Raw genomic sequence first — 17,798 nt, 5'->3', positions numbered from 1 at the left:
CTTTAAGGGAAATCTATGGATATGAAAATTCTATGAAGATACTAGTGACACACCAGGTGCCAGTAGCTATCCTTACCATGCATGGCCTGTGCGCCTTGGAGTGCTCCTGTCCCATGCCTGTGCTCCAGGAGCAGGGAGCTGCGCCCAGCTGGTTCCCCGATCCCCAGTTGCTACGTAACAAGGTCATATTGTATTGTTTATGGTCCCACTCTATTCTCAAGCATTTGGTGTTATTTGATCATCAGTTATAAGCCCAAGATCCAATTTTATTAGGAGAAAGAAAGTTTAATTTTATGGAGCCCCAAGGCCCGATCACTGTCCCATGAAACCCTAGAGGCTAGGACCTTACAAGGCGTGAGCTGGGTCTGCCTTACCCATCGCTCTGCTGTTGCCTTTGGCTTTGAATTTCCTCCCTGGGAAGAGGCCGCAGCAGGTCCAGCCGGGCAGCAGAGGGCCTAGTGTTTCTAGAACTTTCTTGGGTTCCTCAAGGCTAGATTTTTTTTTACCACTAGGGGTGCCCAGCACTGTGCCCCATCCCTAGTGGGGGTCAGCTCCAAACACAGAAGGAGCAGTCCTCTTGCTCCCCACTGGGAAGACCCATGTGCTCCTAAAATGATGCTGGGAAAGCTGCTGGGACCCCGGCTTGGGTTTCGGGATTAGGGTAACCTGAGTACCTAAACCACATCAGGACTGGGATTAGTTAGGCTTGGGTCTAAGATGCTTTGCTGGGCCCCAAAGGGATGCGGAGGGCTTCTTGTTCCCTTGTAGCCACAGGTGCTTGGCTGGGGACCAGGATGTTCGGGGTTCCCCAGGACCTCAGGTGGCAGGGCCAGAAACCTGAGAACTCTTGGGGAGCTAGGCTACATGGTAAGGGGAATGAAGACAGCAAGGGAAGGCAGCAGAAGTGAAGCCCTGGTGGGTCATGACCGTCAGGGTGGGTCTGAAGATCATGGCTTTGGCTGTTTCACATCAAGGTGACAAGGATCAAGAAGTAACATCTGTAAAATGGGCCCAAAGTCCCATCTCTTCTCCCTCCCAGGGTTGTTCCCTACCCAGAGGGGGATAGCAGAAAATTCAGACATTCAGTGGACCTGGGCCACATCCAGTGGGTCATGGCAGGCGTGGGTGTGATATACATGACCCTATGCATAGACAGGTGCAAGTGCCCAAATCCTCAGTCCCTGGTCCGTGCAGGCAGGCATGGCTATAGCTGTTCTTTGTGTTCATGGCCCTTGGCAAAACTTGGCCAGGTCATGATGGATTCTGGAAACTGGAGTGATTACCCCAGCCATAAGTGCTGGGCGTGGAGGTATGCCCCGCAGCCTGATGCTCAGGGGCTGTTGCAGGTAAGGCCCATGGAGCACCCAGGTATAGTAGCTGGGAGTCTCATCCCTCGGGACTCTGCCCTCCCAGATCACTGTCACTGTGACATGTTCTCCAGTTCCCTGATTGTCAAACTCTGGGCAGTTTGTTGTTGAAGAACCTTCTGTCCAGGAAGGAACTAGGGCAGCTTTTAGAGCTACGCATGTTTAGCCAGACAGCCCAGATCTAAGAAGGTGGCAGAGGAAAGAAGAAGCAAAAGTGGGCCATAGACTGCTACCCCTACAGGCCAGTCTGTCTTTGGGCTTCCACTAACACCAGCACGGAGGGTGGTATGCACCTGTCATCCCAGCTGAGGGCTAGGGGCATGGCTCAAGTGGTGGAGCACCTACCTGCCTAGCGAGTACAGGCTCTGAGTTCAAAGTACAGATCTGCCAAAAACAGGTGATTCTGCAATGGGGTCAATCATGGTGGACCGGGGGCTGCTGCCTGGGGTCCTGTGGAAGCCTAGGCAGCAGGGTCCAGAAACCTGTCACAGTCAGCCACTTCCCCATGCAAGCATGCAGAAGCCAGGGCCCTAGCTGGGTGGACAGTTGGACCCTTGGCATCATGGGATTGAAGGCTGGTAGGGCTCAGGCTGGTAGGTGGTTCCCAATAGTCAGGACCCACCCAAGGCTAGGCCCTGCCTGAGCCGTCCCCAGTGCAATGATTACCTGGTATGGGAGGGGAATAGATAGCTTTGTCCTTGTCCCCATCCTCATCCACACCCAGTTTTGGTGGGCTGAGGTGTGGACCTGGTAGGTCCATAGTCCGTGAGTTTGGGGCCAGGACAGAGCATTTACCTCAAAGGCTGTGACTAGCAATGGCCCCGCAGGAGCCAGACCTGGCTCAGGTTCCATTGGATGGAGGACCGGTTCACAGGTGGTTCCCAGTGGGACAGAGAAATGTACTACAGCTTCAGTGGGTCCTGGAGCTAAGCCTAGCACCTGCCCTGGCTGCAAAGCACACTCCTTGCTCCTTGGTGTGTAGTGCCCATTTGCCAACCTTGGGCTCTGGCCACTGCTGCTTCCTGTTGTCTGGGAGATGGGGACCCACCCCTGTGTCTGGCAGTGACCTGCCCACATTGTCTGTCTCATGAACTGAGTGGGCCAGGTGGACAGAGGTCAGTTGGTTTGGTCAGGCTTGGCAAGCAGGGACCCTTGCCTGGGGCCTGGGAGCCCACGGGTCCTGGGTGGAAGGAAAGTTGTTCTGAGGGACACTGGGTGAGCTCAGGGAGGCAGAAGCAGCCCTACCCACCAGTCTAGCCTTTGGCATGGAGAAGGACCCCTGACCAGAAGTCTGGACACCTAGATCCTGAATAGGGTCTAGAGGGTTCAGTGATGTGGCTTTGTGGTCTTGGATTTCTTACAATGGCACAGTCTCCCTGACTAGTGCCGTCAGCGAGCTGTCTCACGGTGTCCCCTGTGTGGGTCCTGTGACTGCAGCTCTAGGCAGCTGTGTGTACCCAGTGGATGAGAGGCAGGTGAGGTCTCAGGCCTGTCCTCTGGGCTTCAGACTGGGGAGTGAGTCAAGGCCCAGGACACTGGTGGTACCTCCGGCACCACCTTGGGCACCGAGGCTGGAGTGCTGCCTGGGGAAGTGAGCCACATATGCCCAGACACTGAGAAGAGCAAACACACGGATGTCAGGGACAGGTTCCAACCTGAGGCCACAGGCACAGACATTGTGAGCTAGACACCACGTGACATAGAGCTGCTTCACCAGGGGAAACACTGCTGGCTCCCAAGGGCCCAGGCACAGAGGACACTTCGACAGTCAGGAGAGCACCGGAGAAGCACATGCCCTCCACCTGGGGTCCCCACAGGGCTGTGGGAGACTCAGAATGATCTGAGCATTTCACCACCCTGAGAGCCGATGGGCTCTTCCACATCCTTACCTCAGCCACAGGCACCTCCTCAGAGATCTTGTGGGGCCCCACACTCCACTGCTGCATTGCTGGTCCTCCCCCTACCTGCTGGTCACACATCCTCTTATACCACCCCCCCAGGGGGCCTCAGGACAGCATGAAAAGATCTCTGGAGGAGAGAGAGAGTGAGGTGTAGAGAGGGGATGGGTGACCCACCTATTTCCCAGGACAGAGTGAGGCAGAGAAGGGCAGCTTGGCCCAAGTGCATACCCCCAACCCGTTCCTCTCTTTCCCATGTCCTTACGCAATCCAGAGCCACAAGCAGAAGTGGGCAAGATGTTGCCCGGGGTAATTGCAGGTTACATGGAACAATCTGAGGAATTAAAATCATATTTTCATTGCACCATAAAAACATGCAAGGGCGGTGAGAAGGCGGCCCCGGGGCTAGGTGGAGAGCACCTGGCCTGTGGCGCTCTGGCCCCTCCTTTCATTCTCTGGAAGGAGAGGCAGAGCTGAGGTAGGCCCAGAGAGGGGGCTGGTCACACAGTGATCCTGCAGCCGGTACAGACACCCAGGACAGAAGCTGTTGTTGGCACAGCACATGTTTCCTGCTTCTGACACTGGCCCTACCTTTAAGCACAGTGTCCAAGAACCGGGAAAGAGGCCCAGGGAAGGTGCCGATCAGCACACGCTACCCCATTAGGGTCCTCTCGTCCCTGTCCTGGCTCCGTAACTTCCTGAGTGGGGCTCTGAGCCTATACCCTACTAGAGAAGTGAGTGGGGGGAAGCTGAAATTGTTCTAGGGCACTGCGCCCCACAGCCAGGCCAGTGTGTGCTGCTGCACCCTCCCCTGAATGTGGCCAGGTGGTGGCAGTCCCTGAGCATCTTATGGCAGACTTAGAACTGCAGCAGTCCCATGTGGTCAGACCCACCATCTCGCAGGGGTGCATAAGCCCCTAGGAGAGAGAGAAGAGGTCCTGAGGCCTCCAGGATGAAGGTTGGCCCCTCCTAGGGGATGGCACAGGCCGAAAAAGCAGAAATTACAGGGGCAGTTGTGTAAGATCTGCTCTGGGAAAAAGAGGGGAGTAAGAAAACCACCCCGAGGGGCTATGGGGACATTCATGTGTGGGTGGCACTCTGGCTGCCAGTGTCAGGTACTGTTGTGGACAGGAAGGCAAAAGGCTCTCACTCCTGGAGAAATGCCTGGTGTGTACTGAGGGACTCATGCAAGCTTCATCCTTTCTACCACTGCAAAGCACCAAGACCATTTCCAGCTGCTTGCTTGGCTCACGTTGGGCTGCTCCCAGGGCCGAGGAATCCATGGGACCCCCAGAGCACCTCCCACCTCCACTGGCTCCTGGCAGCAGGTGTTAGCTGACCTCTTTGCCTCCAGAGCAGACAAAACGCTCAGCCTAGAGGCAAACCCTCCCAGCAGGATGTCGGTGGCTTGGGTGCACCACCAACCGTGCGTTAAATGGGACACAGCTGATCTGGCTCTGCACTTGTCAGGAGGGCTCTGGCCCAGCCCAGCACTTGGCGTCTTAATTGGGCGTCTGAGAGCTCCTGCACACGCTTAGCACCATGAGCCAGGCTCCTGTAGGCCCATTAAGGTGCAAACACATTCTTTTGTTCGCTGACAAGTAGGGTCCCATCCAGGGCTCCCAGGCTGGCAGACTAAGTGATGTTTTCTTAAGGAAGACATGAGATTAGCTGCTGCTAAAGCCTCAGCACAATGCTGGGCCCTGCCTGTCGCTGTCAGCACTGTCTCTTCCCACAGTGACTGACAAGCGCTCCCTTGGCCCATCAACTTCAATGCACAGGATTAACCAAAGCACAGCTGACAAGCTGTCTTGGAGGACCACAATGGAAATGTAATGAGGTGACTGATGTTTGGGGACAGAAAGCCTCAAACTGCCCTGCCAACTCTTGTCCTTCTGCCACCAGCCCCAACAGTGCCTGCTGAGAGCTAGGCCGCACTCCTTGCTTCAAGGTGCACACGGAGACCTCAGGAGTCACTTGGCAGAGGGTCCCAGGGGAGGTCCCCAGTAAGGTCTTCTTTCCGGGCAGCCACACTGGAAAGAGAGGATGATGGGAGAGGGCACTCTGTCCTACCTGGGGCAGAAAGGGTCGGGGTCTAGTGCCCCCTGACTGGCTGCTGGGAACTTGCTCTGGAGAGTCCTGGCTGATTTAGGCTCCCCTTGCCAGTAGGTCTTGGAAGCTACTCTCATTTGACAAGGAAACTGACGGACTGGCCAGGCCCTGTGCCCCCCGCCTGACAATCCGGGGAGCACATCAAGAACACCACCAGAAGAACATGCTTTAGGAAAACACCCTCTTTATTTGAACTCCAGAAATGCCAGGGTGCTCAGACATGGGCAGTCCACCTAGTGGGTTTCTGCCCAGGCCGTCATCATCTAGCATCAGGGGGCCTAGTGGGCTGGCCCAGAGAGAAGAGGGGATAGGGGTACAGAGATAGGGACGACTACTCCCTGGCCATCCCTGCAGAGCACACAGGCCATCTGTGCAGACACAGGACACTCCACACGACCATCCCCTGAGCTCTGGTCTTCCGGTCCTGCCAATGATGGGTGGGGTCAGCACAGGCCACCCCTCACATTTGCCTGGTCGTGTCTCCCTTGGCTACACATGGACCCTCGCGAGATGGGACAGAAATGACAACGCCCACCCCACCCAGGTTGAGGCGTCCCAGGGATGCTATGAAAATATTTTGAAATGATAAAAATTTGTAGCAGGCTCTTAACAAAACAACTCCGTGAGGTGTAGTATTCTGAGGAGCTTTGTGTTTCTGTATCAAAGTTAGGCCTAGTTTTGGAGGGCCATGATGGAGCCATGTGCCACTATGGGTGAGACCCCCCACCCCGCTGACCTGGACACCCAAACCTGCCAGAAGACACCTCAAGGGGAGCACACTGCTCCTCCTACAGCTTCTCCCTCAGCCCCAGGGCAGAGAGGGGCCCAATCTCAGAAGGGGTGACAGCCATGGGGGATGTCACAGGGAGGATTGAATCATATAGACCGAGATCCCACCCTTTTAGGGCTCTGAGGATGCTGGGTCAGGCTGAGAAGTGACAATGCTCTGGCTACATGCATGCCTTTGGCAGGGGCCAGAACGGCATTTGCTAATTTCTTCTTCCTCAGAGGAGGACTGCACTGAGACTTCAGGACACTTCTCCGCCATCCTAGCTTTGCAAAGCCGTGGCAGAACCAGATGTGCAGGGCGGCAGCCGGTTGTGCACAGGGCAGCGTCTCCACCTTCTGGGCAAGAGGGAAATGAGCCAGCACTGGCGCTCACTCTGCAGGGGTGAGGGGGAGGCCAGCTCTGCTAACAGCTCACAGGAAGCAAAGACTTGCAGCTGCCCAGAGAACACCGTGGGTGTGAGCCCAACCTTTCCACACCTCCTGCACGTGGGGAGCAGCAATGGCAGACAGGGATCTCAGGGTGTCCTTCAGAGGGTGGCGTCCCCTCCCAGTCCTGTTTCTGGGTCATTGTGGCCTAGGCACAGCAGGAAGAGCTCACCACACACCTGGCACTATGTTCATCATGGTAGCTCCCCCATGCCCCAAGTCATGTCCTCTACCCTCAAGCCTGCGTACCTGCATCCAGGCCTCTGAGGAGCCTGGCAGTAGAGGGGGAGCTCACCGTGTGCCATCGGCAAGGCAGGGATGGTGGCTTAGCCTCAGCAGCCAGTCACAGTGGGGTCCAGGCCTGAGCGCTTGGAGATGTGAAGCTTGACCACCTCCTCTGAGCAGGTGGGGTGGATGCCCACTGTCCGCATCACCTGTGCGTGGGAGGCACCACACCTGCACGAAGGAGGTGGGGAGTAGGCAGGGAGTCAGCACCTATACCATCTTGCCCATTGGAAGGACTTGGAAGGCATGGAGAGCACTTCGTAATACTGCACTGCACCTGCCCAATCTCCCACCTTGCCCAGCTTAAGATTTCTCACAGAGGCATGTCACACTGTTACCCAAGCACCTGCTGCATGAAGCAGGGACCTGACTGTGGGTGGCTGTGTCCCGAGCCCTGGCACCTTGCCTGCAGAGTGAGGGCACAAAGGAGTGTGGGGAAGGCAACCTGGCCCAGCCCTCCACTGGAATAGCCTCGATGCCCCCCCAAGCCTTTGGAGACCTGGTCACATCCAGGCTCCCCCGCACAGGTGCCCAAGGTCTACAGACAAGGGCCGCTGTGGGTATTGCAAGCAGCTCTACGTGCCCCCGAATGAATGCACACACTTCAGCACTCACTGTCAGCCTCCTTGGGGGTACAGCACTTATGGATGCGCTACCAAGTACAGGTGGCAACAGCTTCCATTGCTTGCCTTTAGACAAGGCTACAATAAGTGACTGTCCTTGTGTCTATACAAGTGCTGCATGTGTGTGCTGGACTACCTGGTGGGGAAATTCCTAACTCAACAACAGGCGTGTGCGTTTCAAATACAGGCAGGGGGCAGGTCCGTCCCAAGACCTCCTCCTAACCATGTCTGAAAACCTCTCAGCACTCAAGCCTGGTCAGACCTTCAGTGTCTTTACCATGTGGACACTGGAAAATCATTACTTCTGGATAGTGTCACACCCTTGGACTCCTGAACAACCGGAATGGTTCCCTGGTGTTTTATGTATATTTTAATATTCCAAATTTGAAACTACAAATCATAACAGCTTTTTCTTGTTTATTTTTATTTCCTGTGAACCTCCTATTTAGGTTTTTCTTTCTGGTTATTTGCTTGTAAGAGCTCTTTGCATATTAAGGAAATCATTCCTTTGCAGTTATATGATTTAAAAAAAAAAAGAGAGAGAGAGCCAGCTACAACTTAAGAGGCTTCTCCAGAAATTATCCCTGAAACCAGGTTGGTTGGGCAACAGTGTCTGCATGCCAGAGCACAGGACAGCAACAGACGTGTGACATAGGGCCAGGGCTGCTCCTATCCCCTGCCAGCCCCAGGAATCTCTCAGACAGAGCTGGTGCCATGGATGGCCCAGCTACCATCATTCCCGTCTACCATCATTCCCACAGGGTCAGAGGGCCAACTTCCAAGGGTCACCAACAGCTATTCTCCTTGTACCCATGGTAACAACTACCCCATGGGCTGCATCAGGACTCTCAGCAGAGGCTGTAGCCCCACGTGGTGTTCCATCCAAAGGTTACTCTGAACAAAACTTCCAAATGATGGTTCTAATGACAGCTCTGTAGCTTAGGGACCACAGGTGTGTACTCAAAAGATAGGAGCTCACCCTAGCTATCCCTTGCCTCAGGAGAATATGATTCCCACAACTCAGCCATCACCCCAGCCCAATGACAGAGCTGGCCACATCCAAGGCCCCAGGCTGTGTGCAGAGGAAATCGGGGTCCCCTGAGGCACCTGTCCCAGCAGTTCCATTTTGCCTGCAGAGTCCCTCAACATATTATCCCTACTCCCCTGCCTCAGCCCTCTCCCAGTGCTTCCCTGTCCCCAGAACTCTCCAAGTGTGTTGGAGACACACTTGGGACCACAGCTGACTACATACTGTCCTCCTCCTCTTAACCCCTCCCTGTGCGCTCTCATCTCTGCTGCATCTACAGAAAGCTTGTTCCTGCCTGGCCCTTCTCCTAAGCCCTAGGACCAGCTACCTTTCTGAGAGGCCATGTGTGATGTCTTCGCCTGCAACTGCCCCAGGCCACCTACACTACATCTACACTATCTACAGCCATTGCAAGGCCTGCTTAGGCCTTGGTATTCCAAAGACACATAGCCTGAGGGCAGGGATAGCTCAGTGGTAGAGTAGTCTGCCTAGCCCGGGCAAGGCCCAGGGTTCAATATCAGTAATGTACACATACAAAACAAAACAAAGTCTTAGCCCAGGACCCAGGTAACAGTCAACCCCCCAGAAGATACGTGAATACCCGGGATCTGGACCTTGCTCACGACTGCCTGAGGTATGGGCTACTGAGGGCTCAACACTGCTTGTTCTGTCCATGCAGAAAAGGCCCAAATAATGACCTGGGGCCAAAGTGATCTTCCAGCCACAGCAGACATACTGTGTGGCTCTGGCCAAAAAGTGTTTAGCTGGCAAAGAAAGCTGCTTCTCCCCAAGTGAGCCTTCCATGTCTGAAGAGAGCCTGAAGTGTCCCTGCTGGGAACATGTACAAAGCCATGTGAGAGCAACATGACACCCGCAGGCTTCCTCTGCAGTGTGGCCAGCCCCGGAGGGACATAACCTGGGCATCACAGAACGACATTCCTCAGACTTACTTGATCCCCAGAGCAAATCCTTGAGTAACTTCGCCAGCGTTGGGGCCGAGGAAGTGCAGGCCTAGCACCAGCTGTGGGGGCTCCCTCAGGCACACCATCTGAAAGTCACATTGTCTCAGCCAATGGCCAGGCCAGGAGGGACTCAGCTGCACCCCATCTCTGCAGCCCCAGCCTGGGGGCATAAGTAGCCCTCAGACATTCATGCTGCTCTGTTCTGGGGGCACCAAAGACACCCTCCACCTATTGCTCCCTCTTTTCCTCCTTCCTTCTCATCCCCAGGACACCTCAATCCTGGGTCCCCAAGGACACTTACCTTTATGTAACACTGGGATGCATCCCGTTCCGCCACAGTGAATTCTAGTGGTTTATAATATGCATAATAAACCTAGATGACAAGACACCAATTCCTGACATTGGTGGCCACGGCAAAACCAATACTAGTGCCTATGCACTATGGGCATTTTATGGCTCTAACAGGAAGAATATGGGGATGGTAGGGATTCTCAGGGACCCCAAAACCACCCACTTGACCCAAAGATATTGTCAAGGGTGAGGGCACAGTTCAACTGGCTGCGAGAGTGTCTCCCCTCCCATGGGTAGGCCACGTGGTCTGTGGCAGACTCCTGCCAGACCTGAGACCCCCCCCTCCCCTGCCCATGTACTGTAGCAGCAGAGTGGGCATCAGACTACCCAAGTGACACCACAATGATGTGTCACAGAGATCAGGGCTCAGGCCATGGCACTAGGGTGCCCTCCAAGGGACAGATGTGGAATAGACATAGGTCTCCCGATGACCACTGTACACTAGACAGGGCAACTGAAGGCGGTGGCTGATGGAAGGGTGCCCATCTCACTGACGTGGGCTGAAATGGAATAGTGGGGAACTTCCTGGTCTCCCTTGGACTCCCTGGCACTGGCTTGGCCCTAACTTCAGCAAGGAGAAGGGGGGCTGGCGCAGGGTGGCTGGGGGCAGGGCAGGTCCCGGCCACACCGGAGCTGTCGGACAAGGGCTTTCAGCACCCACGAAGAGTTCGACAGTGCATCTGGGGCTGCGGCTGGGTAAAAAATGAACAGGGACCTCACATGTGCTGCACAGCCATTATTAATTAATAGCGCTTCAGAGAATATTGCTCTAAGCAAGACAGAACTGAAAAGAAAACAAACAAAGGGTATTTGGCCATTCAACATTGTGAAACATAAAACATTATAAAATGCCACGAACATATGTCCCAGTGTACTTATGATGAATCAAATAAAAATAGCAAATAAAGTGCCGGGGAATTGATGAAGAGGCTTGGGATGTGGGGGAAGGGGCGGGTCCTGGAGTCCGGTGACTCATTCCTGAACGGCACAGGCCACATCGCCCAGGCCACACGGGGTCTGGTTTCCCCCACCGCCTGCAAGCTGCTGCAAGTGGGAAGATGAAACTGCACCAGGGGCACCCAGCTTCCTTTCAAGGCAGATCCCCAAAAGCAGCCTGGCCTGACACAAAACCCCTTCCTGGAGGTGAGTGCCCAATATCAGGCCATCTGATCAGGTCACTCCCAAGAGAACAGGATGAACCTGGGAAGAGGACTGGAGGCTTGGGCACTTGAGGGTCATGATTGTGCCTCTAGGGGAGTCCCAGGAAGGCAGAGGTGCAGGTAGGAGAGAACGGGCCAACTGAGATAGGAGGATGGGGTGAGGGGAGCAGAGGTCAGAGGACGCCCTGGGGAAGCCATTCCAGAATTGAGAGAGACATGCCCCTGTGAAGTGAGGAAAGCCTCAGAACATGGACGCCTGGGGCCTTTTCTCAGTTACAACATAGGGCAGCAGGTGGCTGATGAGACCACAGGGGTCAAGGCTCGGCTACACACCAAAGTCTTGTTTTTCCCACATTTCTGGAGATCCCCTCCAATGCTCCTGCCCATGTGTCTGTGGCCCTTTGAGCTCTGGCCGCCATGCTAGGCCCCATACCATAGCCTGCCAAGCCACAGCCCCTGCAGAAGTGGGAACACTGATACCCCTGCTCACAGTGCCTCCACCCAGGGAAAGGACACAGAGTCTCCTGCAGTGGCAGCAGTCCCTACCTCTATATGTTCCTGTCCATGGCGAGCCACAGCCTCCTCTTCTGACAGCCCCACACAACCGTATTCCAGCGGAGTAAAGACAGTTGTGGGAACCTGGAAAGCAGGTCTGGAATCAGGTATGTCTCTCAGGCATCTGAAATTGAAAAAGCAACCCCCCCCCTCCAACAGTGTGACACTTTAACAACGATCCCAGGCCAGGGCACCAGCCACTCTGGTTGGCAGGCTGTGAGCACAATGGGTGAATCCACTCACTATTCCTGGGCTGCACACTCAGAGCCAAACCACACACATGCTTGCACTCATGCTCGTGCACACACATGCAGGCAAGTGCACACATGTGCACAAAATACTCTAATGCATGCAAACACAGGCACTGTGCACATGCATGCACATAGGTTGCACATGCGTTCCTCCCCCAAAAAGAACCAGCCCCGGCCTTTCCCAGGCTGAACTGGGTCCTTTGAGAGAACTCATGGTGACACATATGTATAATTCCAGCACTTGGGAGGCTGAGGCAGGAGAACCACAGATTCAAGGCCAATCTGGCCTACATAAAAGAGTTGCAGGCCAATCATAGAGTTGCATTGTCTAAAAAACAAAAACAAACAAACAAAAAAAAAAACAGAGAGAGAGAGAGAGAGAGAGAGAGAGAGAACTCACGTTGCTGTAATCCATCAGGTCTGAGGATTGTGCAAACAGCCGATTGGCCAGGAGTTTCCCTGCCATGATGGCCGTGGGGGTCAGCTCAGGCCGTCCCTGATAGAAGGGGCTTGAGGTTACCTCAGCATCACATCCAAGGAAGCCTGTACAGCTGCCATGCCACCACCCGTGCCCATCCTAGTGGGTAGCTCCCTGTTGAAAATGCCCAAACAGTTCGCCAGGCAGCCTAGGAGCACTAAAAGCCTTCTGCACTCTACACTAATTCTCTCATGGTGAGCAGGCTTGGGCATTTGCTCATTATCCCACTGGCTTCCCTCCATCCTTCTTTGGGGAGATGCCTATAGTTGCAATCCCCTTCCCTGGAAAAGAAAATGAGCTGCTAATGAGCCAGGCCATGTCACCGTCACTGGCTCAAGCCTTCTCTCTGAACCCCTCATTCCCAATGATGACCCCAGCAGGCAATCCCCAAGACAAACCTCAACACAGATCTTTGCTTCTATTGCTATTAACTGGGATTCTAGCTAATACAGCCCCAAGCTTGCCACGTGCTCCTGACACACAGCTTGATATGCACGTCACAGCCCATAACAAATCCCAAATCAGTGTCATTCTGCGGAAGACCCCTCCTCTGTCCCAGGGTGTGCCCTGCCTTGAGTGTTCCTGCATGTGCTGGCTTGGGACCAGCTGCCAATCACCTCTGCAGCAGGAAATGCAGATGTTGTTTGGCATTCCAGAAATGAATAGAGATCTGCAGAGATAAACCTGGGAAAGCAGACTGCACATTCCACCAGGCCTGACTAACTACGGAAACACCCATGCACACAGCACACAATATCTCATTAAACAGTGGCCCCCCTGCTCCACCCTGGGGTTCTTCCCAGCCTCTGGTCTGACCACTGGGGTGTTAACTCTTCGCACTGCTTAGTGACCCTTCAAGCTGCATGGATTTGTTTTTTATTTTTTCATTTTTTTGGGTAGTGGGGCTTGAACTCAGGGCCTATACCTTGAGTCACTCTGCCTGTCCTTTTTTGTGATGGTTTTTTTCAAAATAGGGTCTTGTGAACTGTTTGCCTGGGCTGGCTTCGAACTGTGATCATCCTGATCTCTGACTCTTGAGTAGCTAGGATTACAGGCATGAGCCACCGGCACCCAGCATAATTTTTTTTAAATAAAGAATGCCTTTGTGTGCGCCATATATTTCTGGCAACACAGTTTGAACTGTTATCGTTTTTACATGTTGTGGTGCCTAGGAGCTGCACATTCGTGGGTGCAAAGCAGGTTTCCAGGGGTACACAGAGATATACAGGGCCCTCTTCTGGGAAGAATATGTGTGCTGTCTTACAGTGCAGTGCCTGCAGGATTCAATAGAAGCCTGCAATTAGAGATCACTGTGGCCACATCAATCACAGAGAGGGGCCAATCAAGTGCACAGCCAGCTCAGTGTGAGGACAGTCAACATGTGAAGCCATCACTTAAATGGCTCCTATATGACCCAGTAGGAGCAGGGTCAAACTGACAGACAGTCCCCTCAGAGCTGCCCCAGAAGTGCTCTTCTGTGTGACAGGCCTTGGAACTGCCACATGGGGGCCCTCACACCTGGCAGCAGGGGTGCCCTGTGTCCTCAGTGTCCCATACCACTGTTTCCTGAGCCTAGGGCATAGGGGCCTGATGGTCCTTAAGCAACTGCTACTTGGCTCACATCTAAGCAGTGGTCATGGCCAGCAGGTGACCTCTCTGGATACCAGGAGTCGCAATGCCCCAGAAGTGGAGATCTACAAGGGACCAGGGTCTGGCAGGACTAACGTGCCAAATGGGCAGGCCAGCCTCCAGCCTTGCCCAGCCTTCTTCCCTAGCCTGTTTCCTTGTAGGGGCTAAGCTCTCCCCCAGCCCAGCAAGAGCTTCAGCAGAGCTCAGGAAGGGACAGTTCTTCAGCACTGATGACAATAGTCACCTGTGCCCATATGGGCACCTGCTGGACTCAGATACTGACTTCCACTCCCCCAGAATCCTCCCTGGCATTTCGCAAAGTGAGTTCCAGAGTGATCCAGAGAAGGGTACCGTGTGCACCCTCCTGAGGGTTCTGGTGTCCTCATGGAGCCTGCTGTCCTCCAGCCAAGGAGTGCATACCACTTGGGTCCCCTCAGGTAACTCCCCTAAGGCCTCTCCTGATCACTGGCACTAAGACACCTGAAATAATTCACTGATTTACTGTCACCTGTGATCCCTACCAAGATGTACCTCCAGGTGAGTGGGCATTTTGTTCCTGCTGTGTCCCTAGTACTCAGAAATGTACCTGATATCCAGGGGTGCTCAAGGGGATACACCTGGTGAACAAATGTATCTTAAAACACTGGGGTGGGTTGAATTGCATCCCAAAATTCATGTCTGGGTGCTGGCAGAATGGCTCAATCTCAATCAGTAAGAGCACCTACCTAGCAAGCACAAGGCCCTGAGTTAACCCCACTGCCACCAAAAAAAAAAAAAAAATCATGTCTGCCTGGAACTTAGAATGTGACCTTACTTGGAAGAAGGGTTCTTGCAGATATAAGTAAGGTCATAGTGGATTAGGATGGGCCTAAATCTGATGAGAGACAAACTGTAAGGCCAGATAAGGGCATGGTGACAGTGATGATGGGCATAAACTGGAATGATGTGACAGAACCTGAAGGACATCTGGGGCAGCCTAAAGCTAAACAAGGTCAGAAGCATCTTCCCCAGAGGGTCCTGAGGGAGTGCAGCCCTACCCACATCTGCCCCAGGCAGGTGAGAGAATAATTTCTGTTCTTCAAGTCACTCATGAACACACACATGGATGCCATAGGCAGGTCTCACCACAAAGAGGAGAAAGGGCCCGGGGACACAGGGAGCACCTCTCAACCTTTTTGACCAGGGAACTCCTGAAGATGTATTAGAAAAATGCAGGACAGGACAACTGCTCCTGAGACTTGGGGATGCAGTGGCCCGGGACTGACCACACATGTCTCTTGCTGGGGACCCATGAAGGAGAGGGATGATGACTGGATGTTTCCTAAACTCTGAAAGGGAGTATGGGGACTGCCACAAGGGCTTCATTGGAGATGAGCTGTAGCCTCTGATTTCTGGGGCAGGCAGGGGCAGTGACCATGGCCACAGGCCCGGAGGACATCTTCCAGAGTGTTCATGCCTTTCACAGGTTGAGACTCCCACCCTGACCCAGGAAAGATCAATGCTGGTCCCTATTCTATAGCAGTGGATGAGAGCAGAGGCCCTGCTCCCATGTGCTGGCCCAGTCAGTGAAGGAACCAAAGCTGCCTACAGAGCAGAGGGTAAACTAAGGCGAGGAGGACAGGGCCAGATAGACCTAAAATGAGACTGCCCTCTACCCCTTTGGGGACAGAATGGTCCCAAGGCCATATCCAGCAACAGCACTGGTGAGGTTTAGCTAATTGTGCTTATAGCTGTTTTTTAAGCTGTCCGACACCAACCCTTCACAGAAAAGAAAAGCATTTGAAAAAGCAGTCGGACACTCCTTTCTTTTCAGGAAGGACCCTACTAGTCCGAGCGGTGTGGCCATGTGATCGGTGCCCCGTGGTTAAAGAAAGAAGAGTCTCTTTTCCATGGGACAGCATCTGGAAGAGAATATGTACCTTAAGGCCCAGCTGGGGTAGGGGGTGGGTAGAGAGGACTGGGAGTCCCAGCTGCTAGGGCTGGTCAGGAGGGCAGAGGTTGTACCTCAGCAACATCTCCTATGGCATAGATATGCGGGACAGAGGTGACATCCCCAGAGTCCACAAGGATCTTCTGATTCTTGGGATTGATGTTCACTCCAGCCTTCTCCAGGTTCAGACCTTTAGTTTCTGGAACTCTCCCTGAAGAAAAGACAGAGAAGGTTGATTTTTTTTTAGCAGCTTTGACCTAGGTTTCTTTTTATTGAACATTTCAGCTGGGTGTGGTGGCACACGGCCATAATCCCAGCACTTGGAAGGCAGATCAGGATGATCCCGCCTCAGCTACAGTGTGATGCCCTGTCTCCAAACACCAAGGACTGGGGTGTGGCCTAGTGGCAGAGCACTTGCTTAGCATGTGTTGAAATCCTCGTAAGAAGACTAAGGTAAAAAGAAGAAAAATGGAGGGGATGAACCACGTCAGGATAAAATACATACATACATGGAAACGTCATAACGAGACTCTGCATAGAAATCTTCAACAACAACAACAGAAAGTTGGTTTGTTTTTTTCAAAAACAGAGGATAGGAAGGTAAAACAGCTCCTGTCTAGGGGTTGGTACCAGTGGGAGGGAGGAGGAGATAAGGAAAGGGTGCAGGAGGGCGAATATGGCAGAAATGCTGTGCAGTCATGTATGAAAAATGAGACCTGTTAAACTATTCTAAGAATGGAGGGAGGGAGGATGAAGGAGAATGATAGAGGGGGTGAATTTTACTTAGATGTGTTGGAAGCACTTTTGTAAATGTCACAATGTACCCCAGCACAACCATAATATGGTAATATATAAACAAACAAAAAACAAGTAAGTAAGTAAAACATTTCTTAGAGCTGGGTGCGGTGGCCTGCCAACAATCCCAGCTACTCAGGAGACTGAGGCAGGAGGATTTCTGGAGTTCACAAGTTAGAGACCAGCTTGGGCAAATGAGATCTTTTTTTGGTGGTACTGGGATTTGAACTCAGGGCTTTGTGCTTGGTAGGCAGGCGCTCTACCACTTGAGCCACTCCACCAGCCCGAGATCCTGTTTTAAAAAAAAAAAAAGTTAAAACATTTCTCATCATGGCCACTTAGAAATGGACAAACGTGAAACACAGCATCAAGTGGTCTCACTGTGGAGGAGGGGCGGAGGGGGTCTGGAATGGACCTTTGTCAAATGTCACAAAACTGGCACACTAATGTGCACTGTGGGGTACCAGCCATGGAAGAGTCCTTCCTGGGCACCACTTTCTGGCACTGAGGAAGCAGCTTGCTGATGCAGCTGCTGCCCAACATCAGACTGCTGGCTATAGGACTCCCAGAACCTTCCATAGGCCTTGGCCCAGGTCTTGCTGCAGCAGCACCAGGACCAGCATCAAAGGCTCTGAGACTGACTTGATCGGGAGAAACCAGACCTTCCTTGGGAGATGGAGTGGTGCTGTTGGCACCCAGAACTCTGTCTGTCCTTCACACCTGTGTTGTCCCACACATCACACCCCAATTCCATCAGGCAATGAGAACCATGACCCTAGGCCTTGAATGTCCAGCCAGGCCTCCTCTGAGGGACACCTAATGGCTCCTGATGGCCTCCTCTCTGACTGGATAGGCTGAGGAGGAGTTGGCCACATTTCAGGCTGCACCCCCAGCTGATGCTCAGGTCCCAGGGTCTGGTCCCTTGCTCAGGTAAGGTCTGTAGGTTGCTTCCCAAAGGTTGCATGAAGGGTCTTAAGGAACCCTGGAAGAAAGACCTAGAGTGGCCAGTAACACAGGATCCAGACCAGCTCACATCGCCTGGGACCTAACCTCCCTCATGTCCTTGTTGTATGCCCTCTGTTCACCCTCACCTTTCCACTATTGACAACTACTCTTCATTCTTTCTGTTTTTCATTTTTGCGTTATTAGATATCAAACCC

General features: G+C 53.4%; 1 protein-coding gene across 10 annotated transcripts in view; it reads right to left on the bottom strand.

Moving 5' to 3' along the window:
- Window positions 1-5,544: 5,544 nt before the first annotated feature.
- Txnrd2 (thioredoxin reductase 2) overlaps window positions 5,545-17,798 on the bottom strand; it is a 52,244-nt gene continuing 39,990 nt past the window's right edge. For 4 of the 10 annotated variants that reach the window (XM_074060718.1, XM_020160682.2, XM_074060719.1 and 1 more), the window contains exons 12-18: window positions 15,918-16,054; window positions 12,207-12,302; window positions 11,547-11,639; window positions 9,791-9,862; window positions 9,478-9,575; window positions 6,888-7,048; window positions 5,545-5,801 (exon numbers count right to left, since the gene is read on the bottom strand). In XM_074060718.1, the coding sequence (XP_073916819.1) occupies window positions 6,925-7,048; window positions 9,478-9,575; window positions 9,791-9,862; window positions 11,547-11,639; window positions 12,207-12,302; window positions 15,918-16,054 (620 nt within the window). In that variant the 3' untranslated portion in view covers window positions 5,545-5,801; window positions 6,888-6,924. The other 6 variants (XR_002212181.2, XM_020160683.2, XM_020160684.2 and 3 more) reach the window with 6 other exon arrangements.

This window comes from Castor canadensis, chromosome 18, assembly GCF_047511655.1.
Source record: "Castor canadensis chromosome 18, mCasCan1.hap1v2, whole genome shotgun sequence".
Taxonomy (NCBI): domain Eukaryota; kingdom Metazoa; phylum Chordata; class Mammalia; order Rodentia; family Castoridae; genus Castor; species Castor canadensis.
This window is presented reverse-complemented; position numbering and strand designations above follow the sequence as displayed.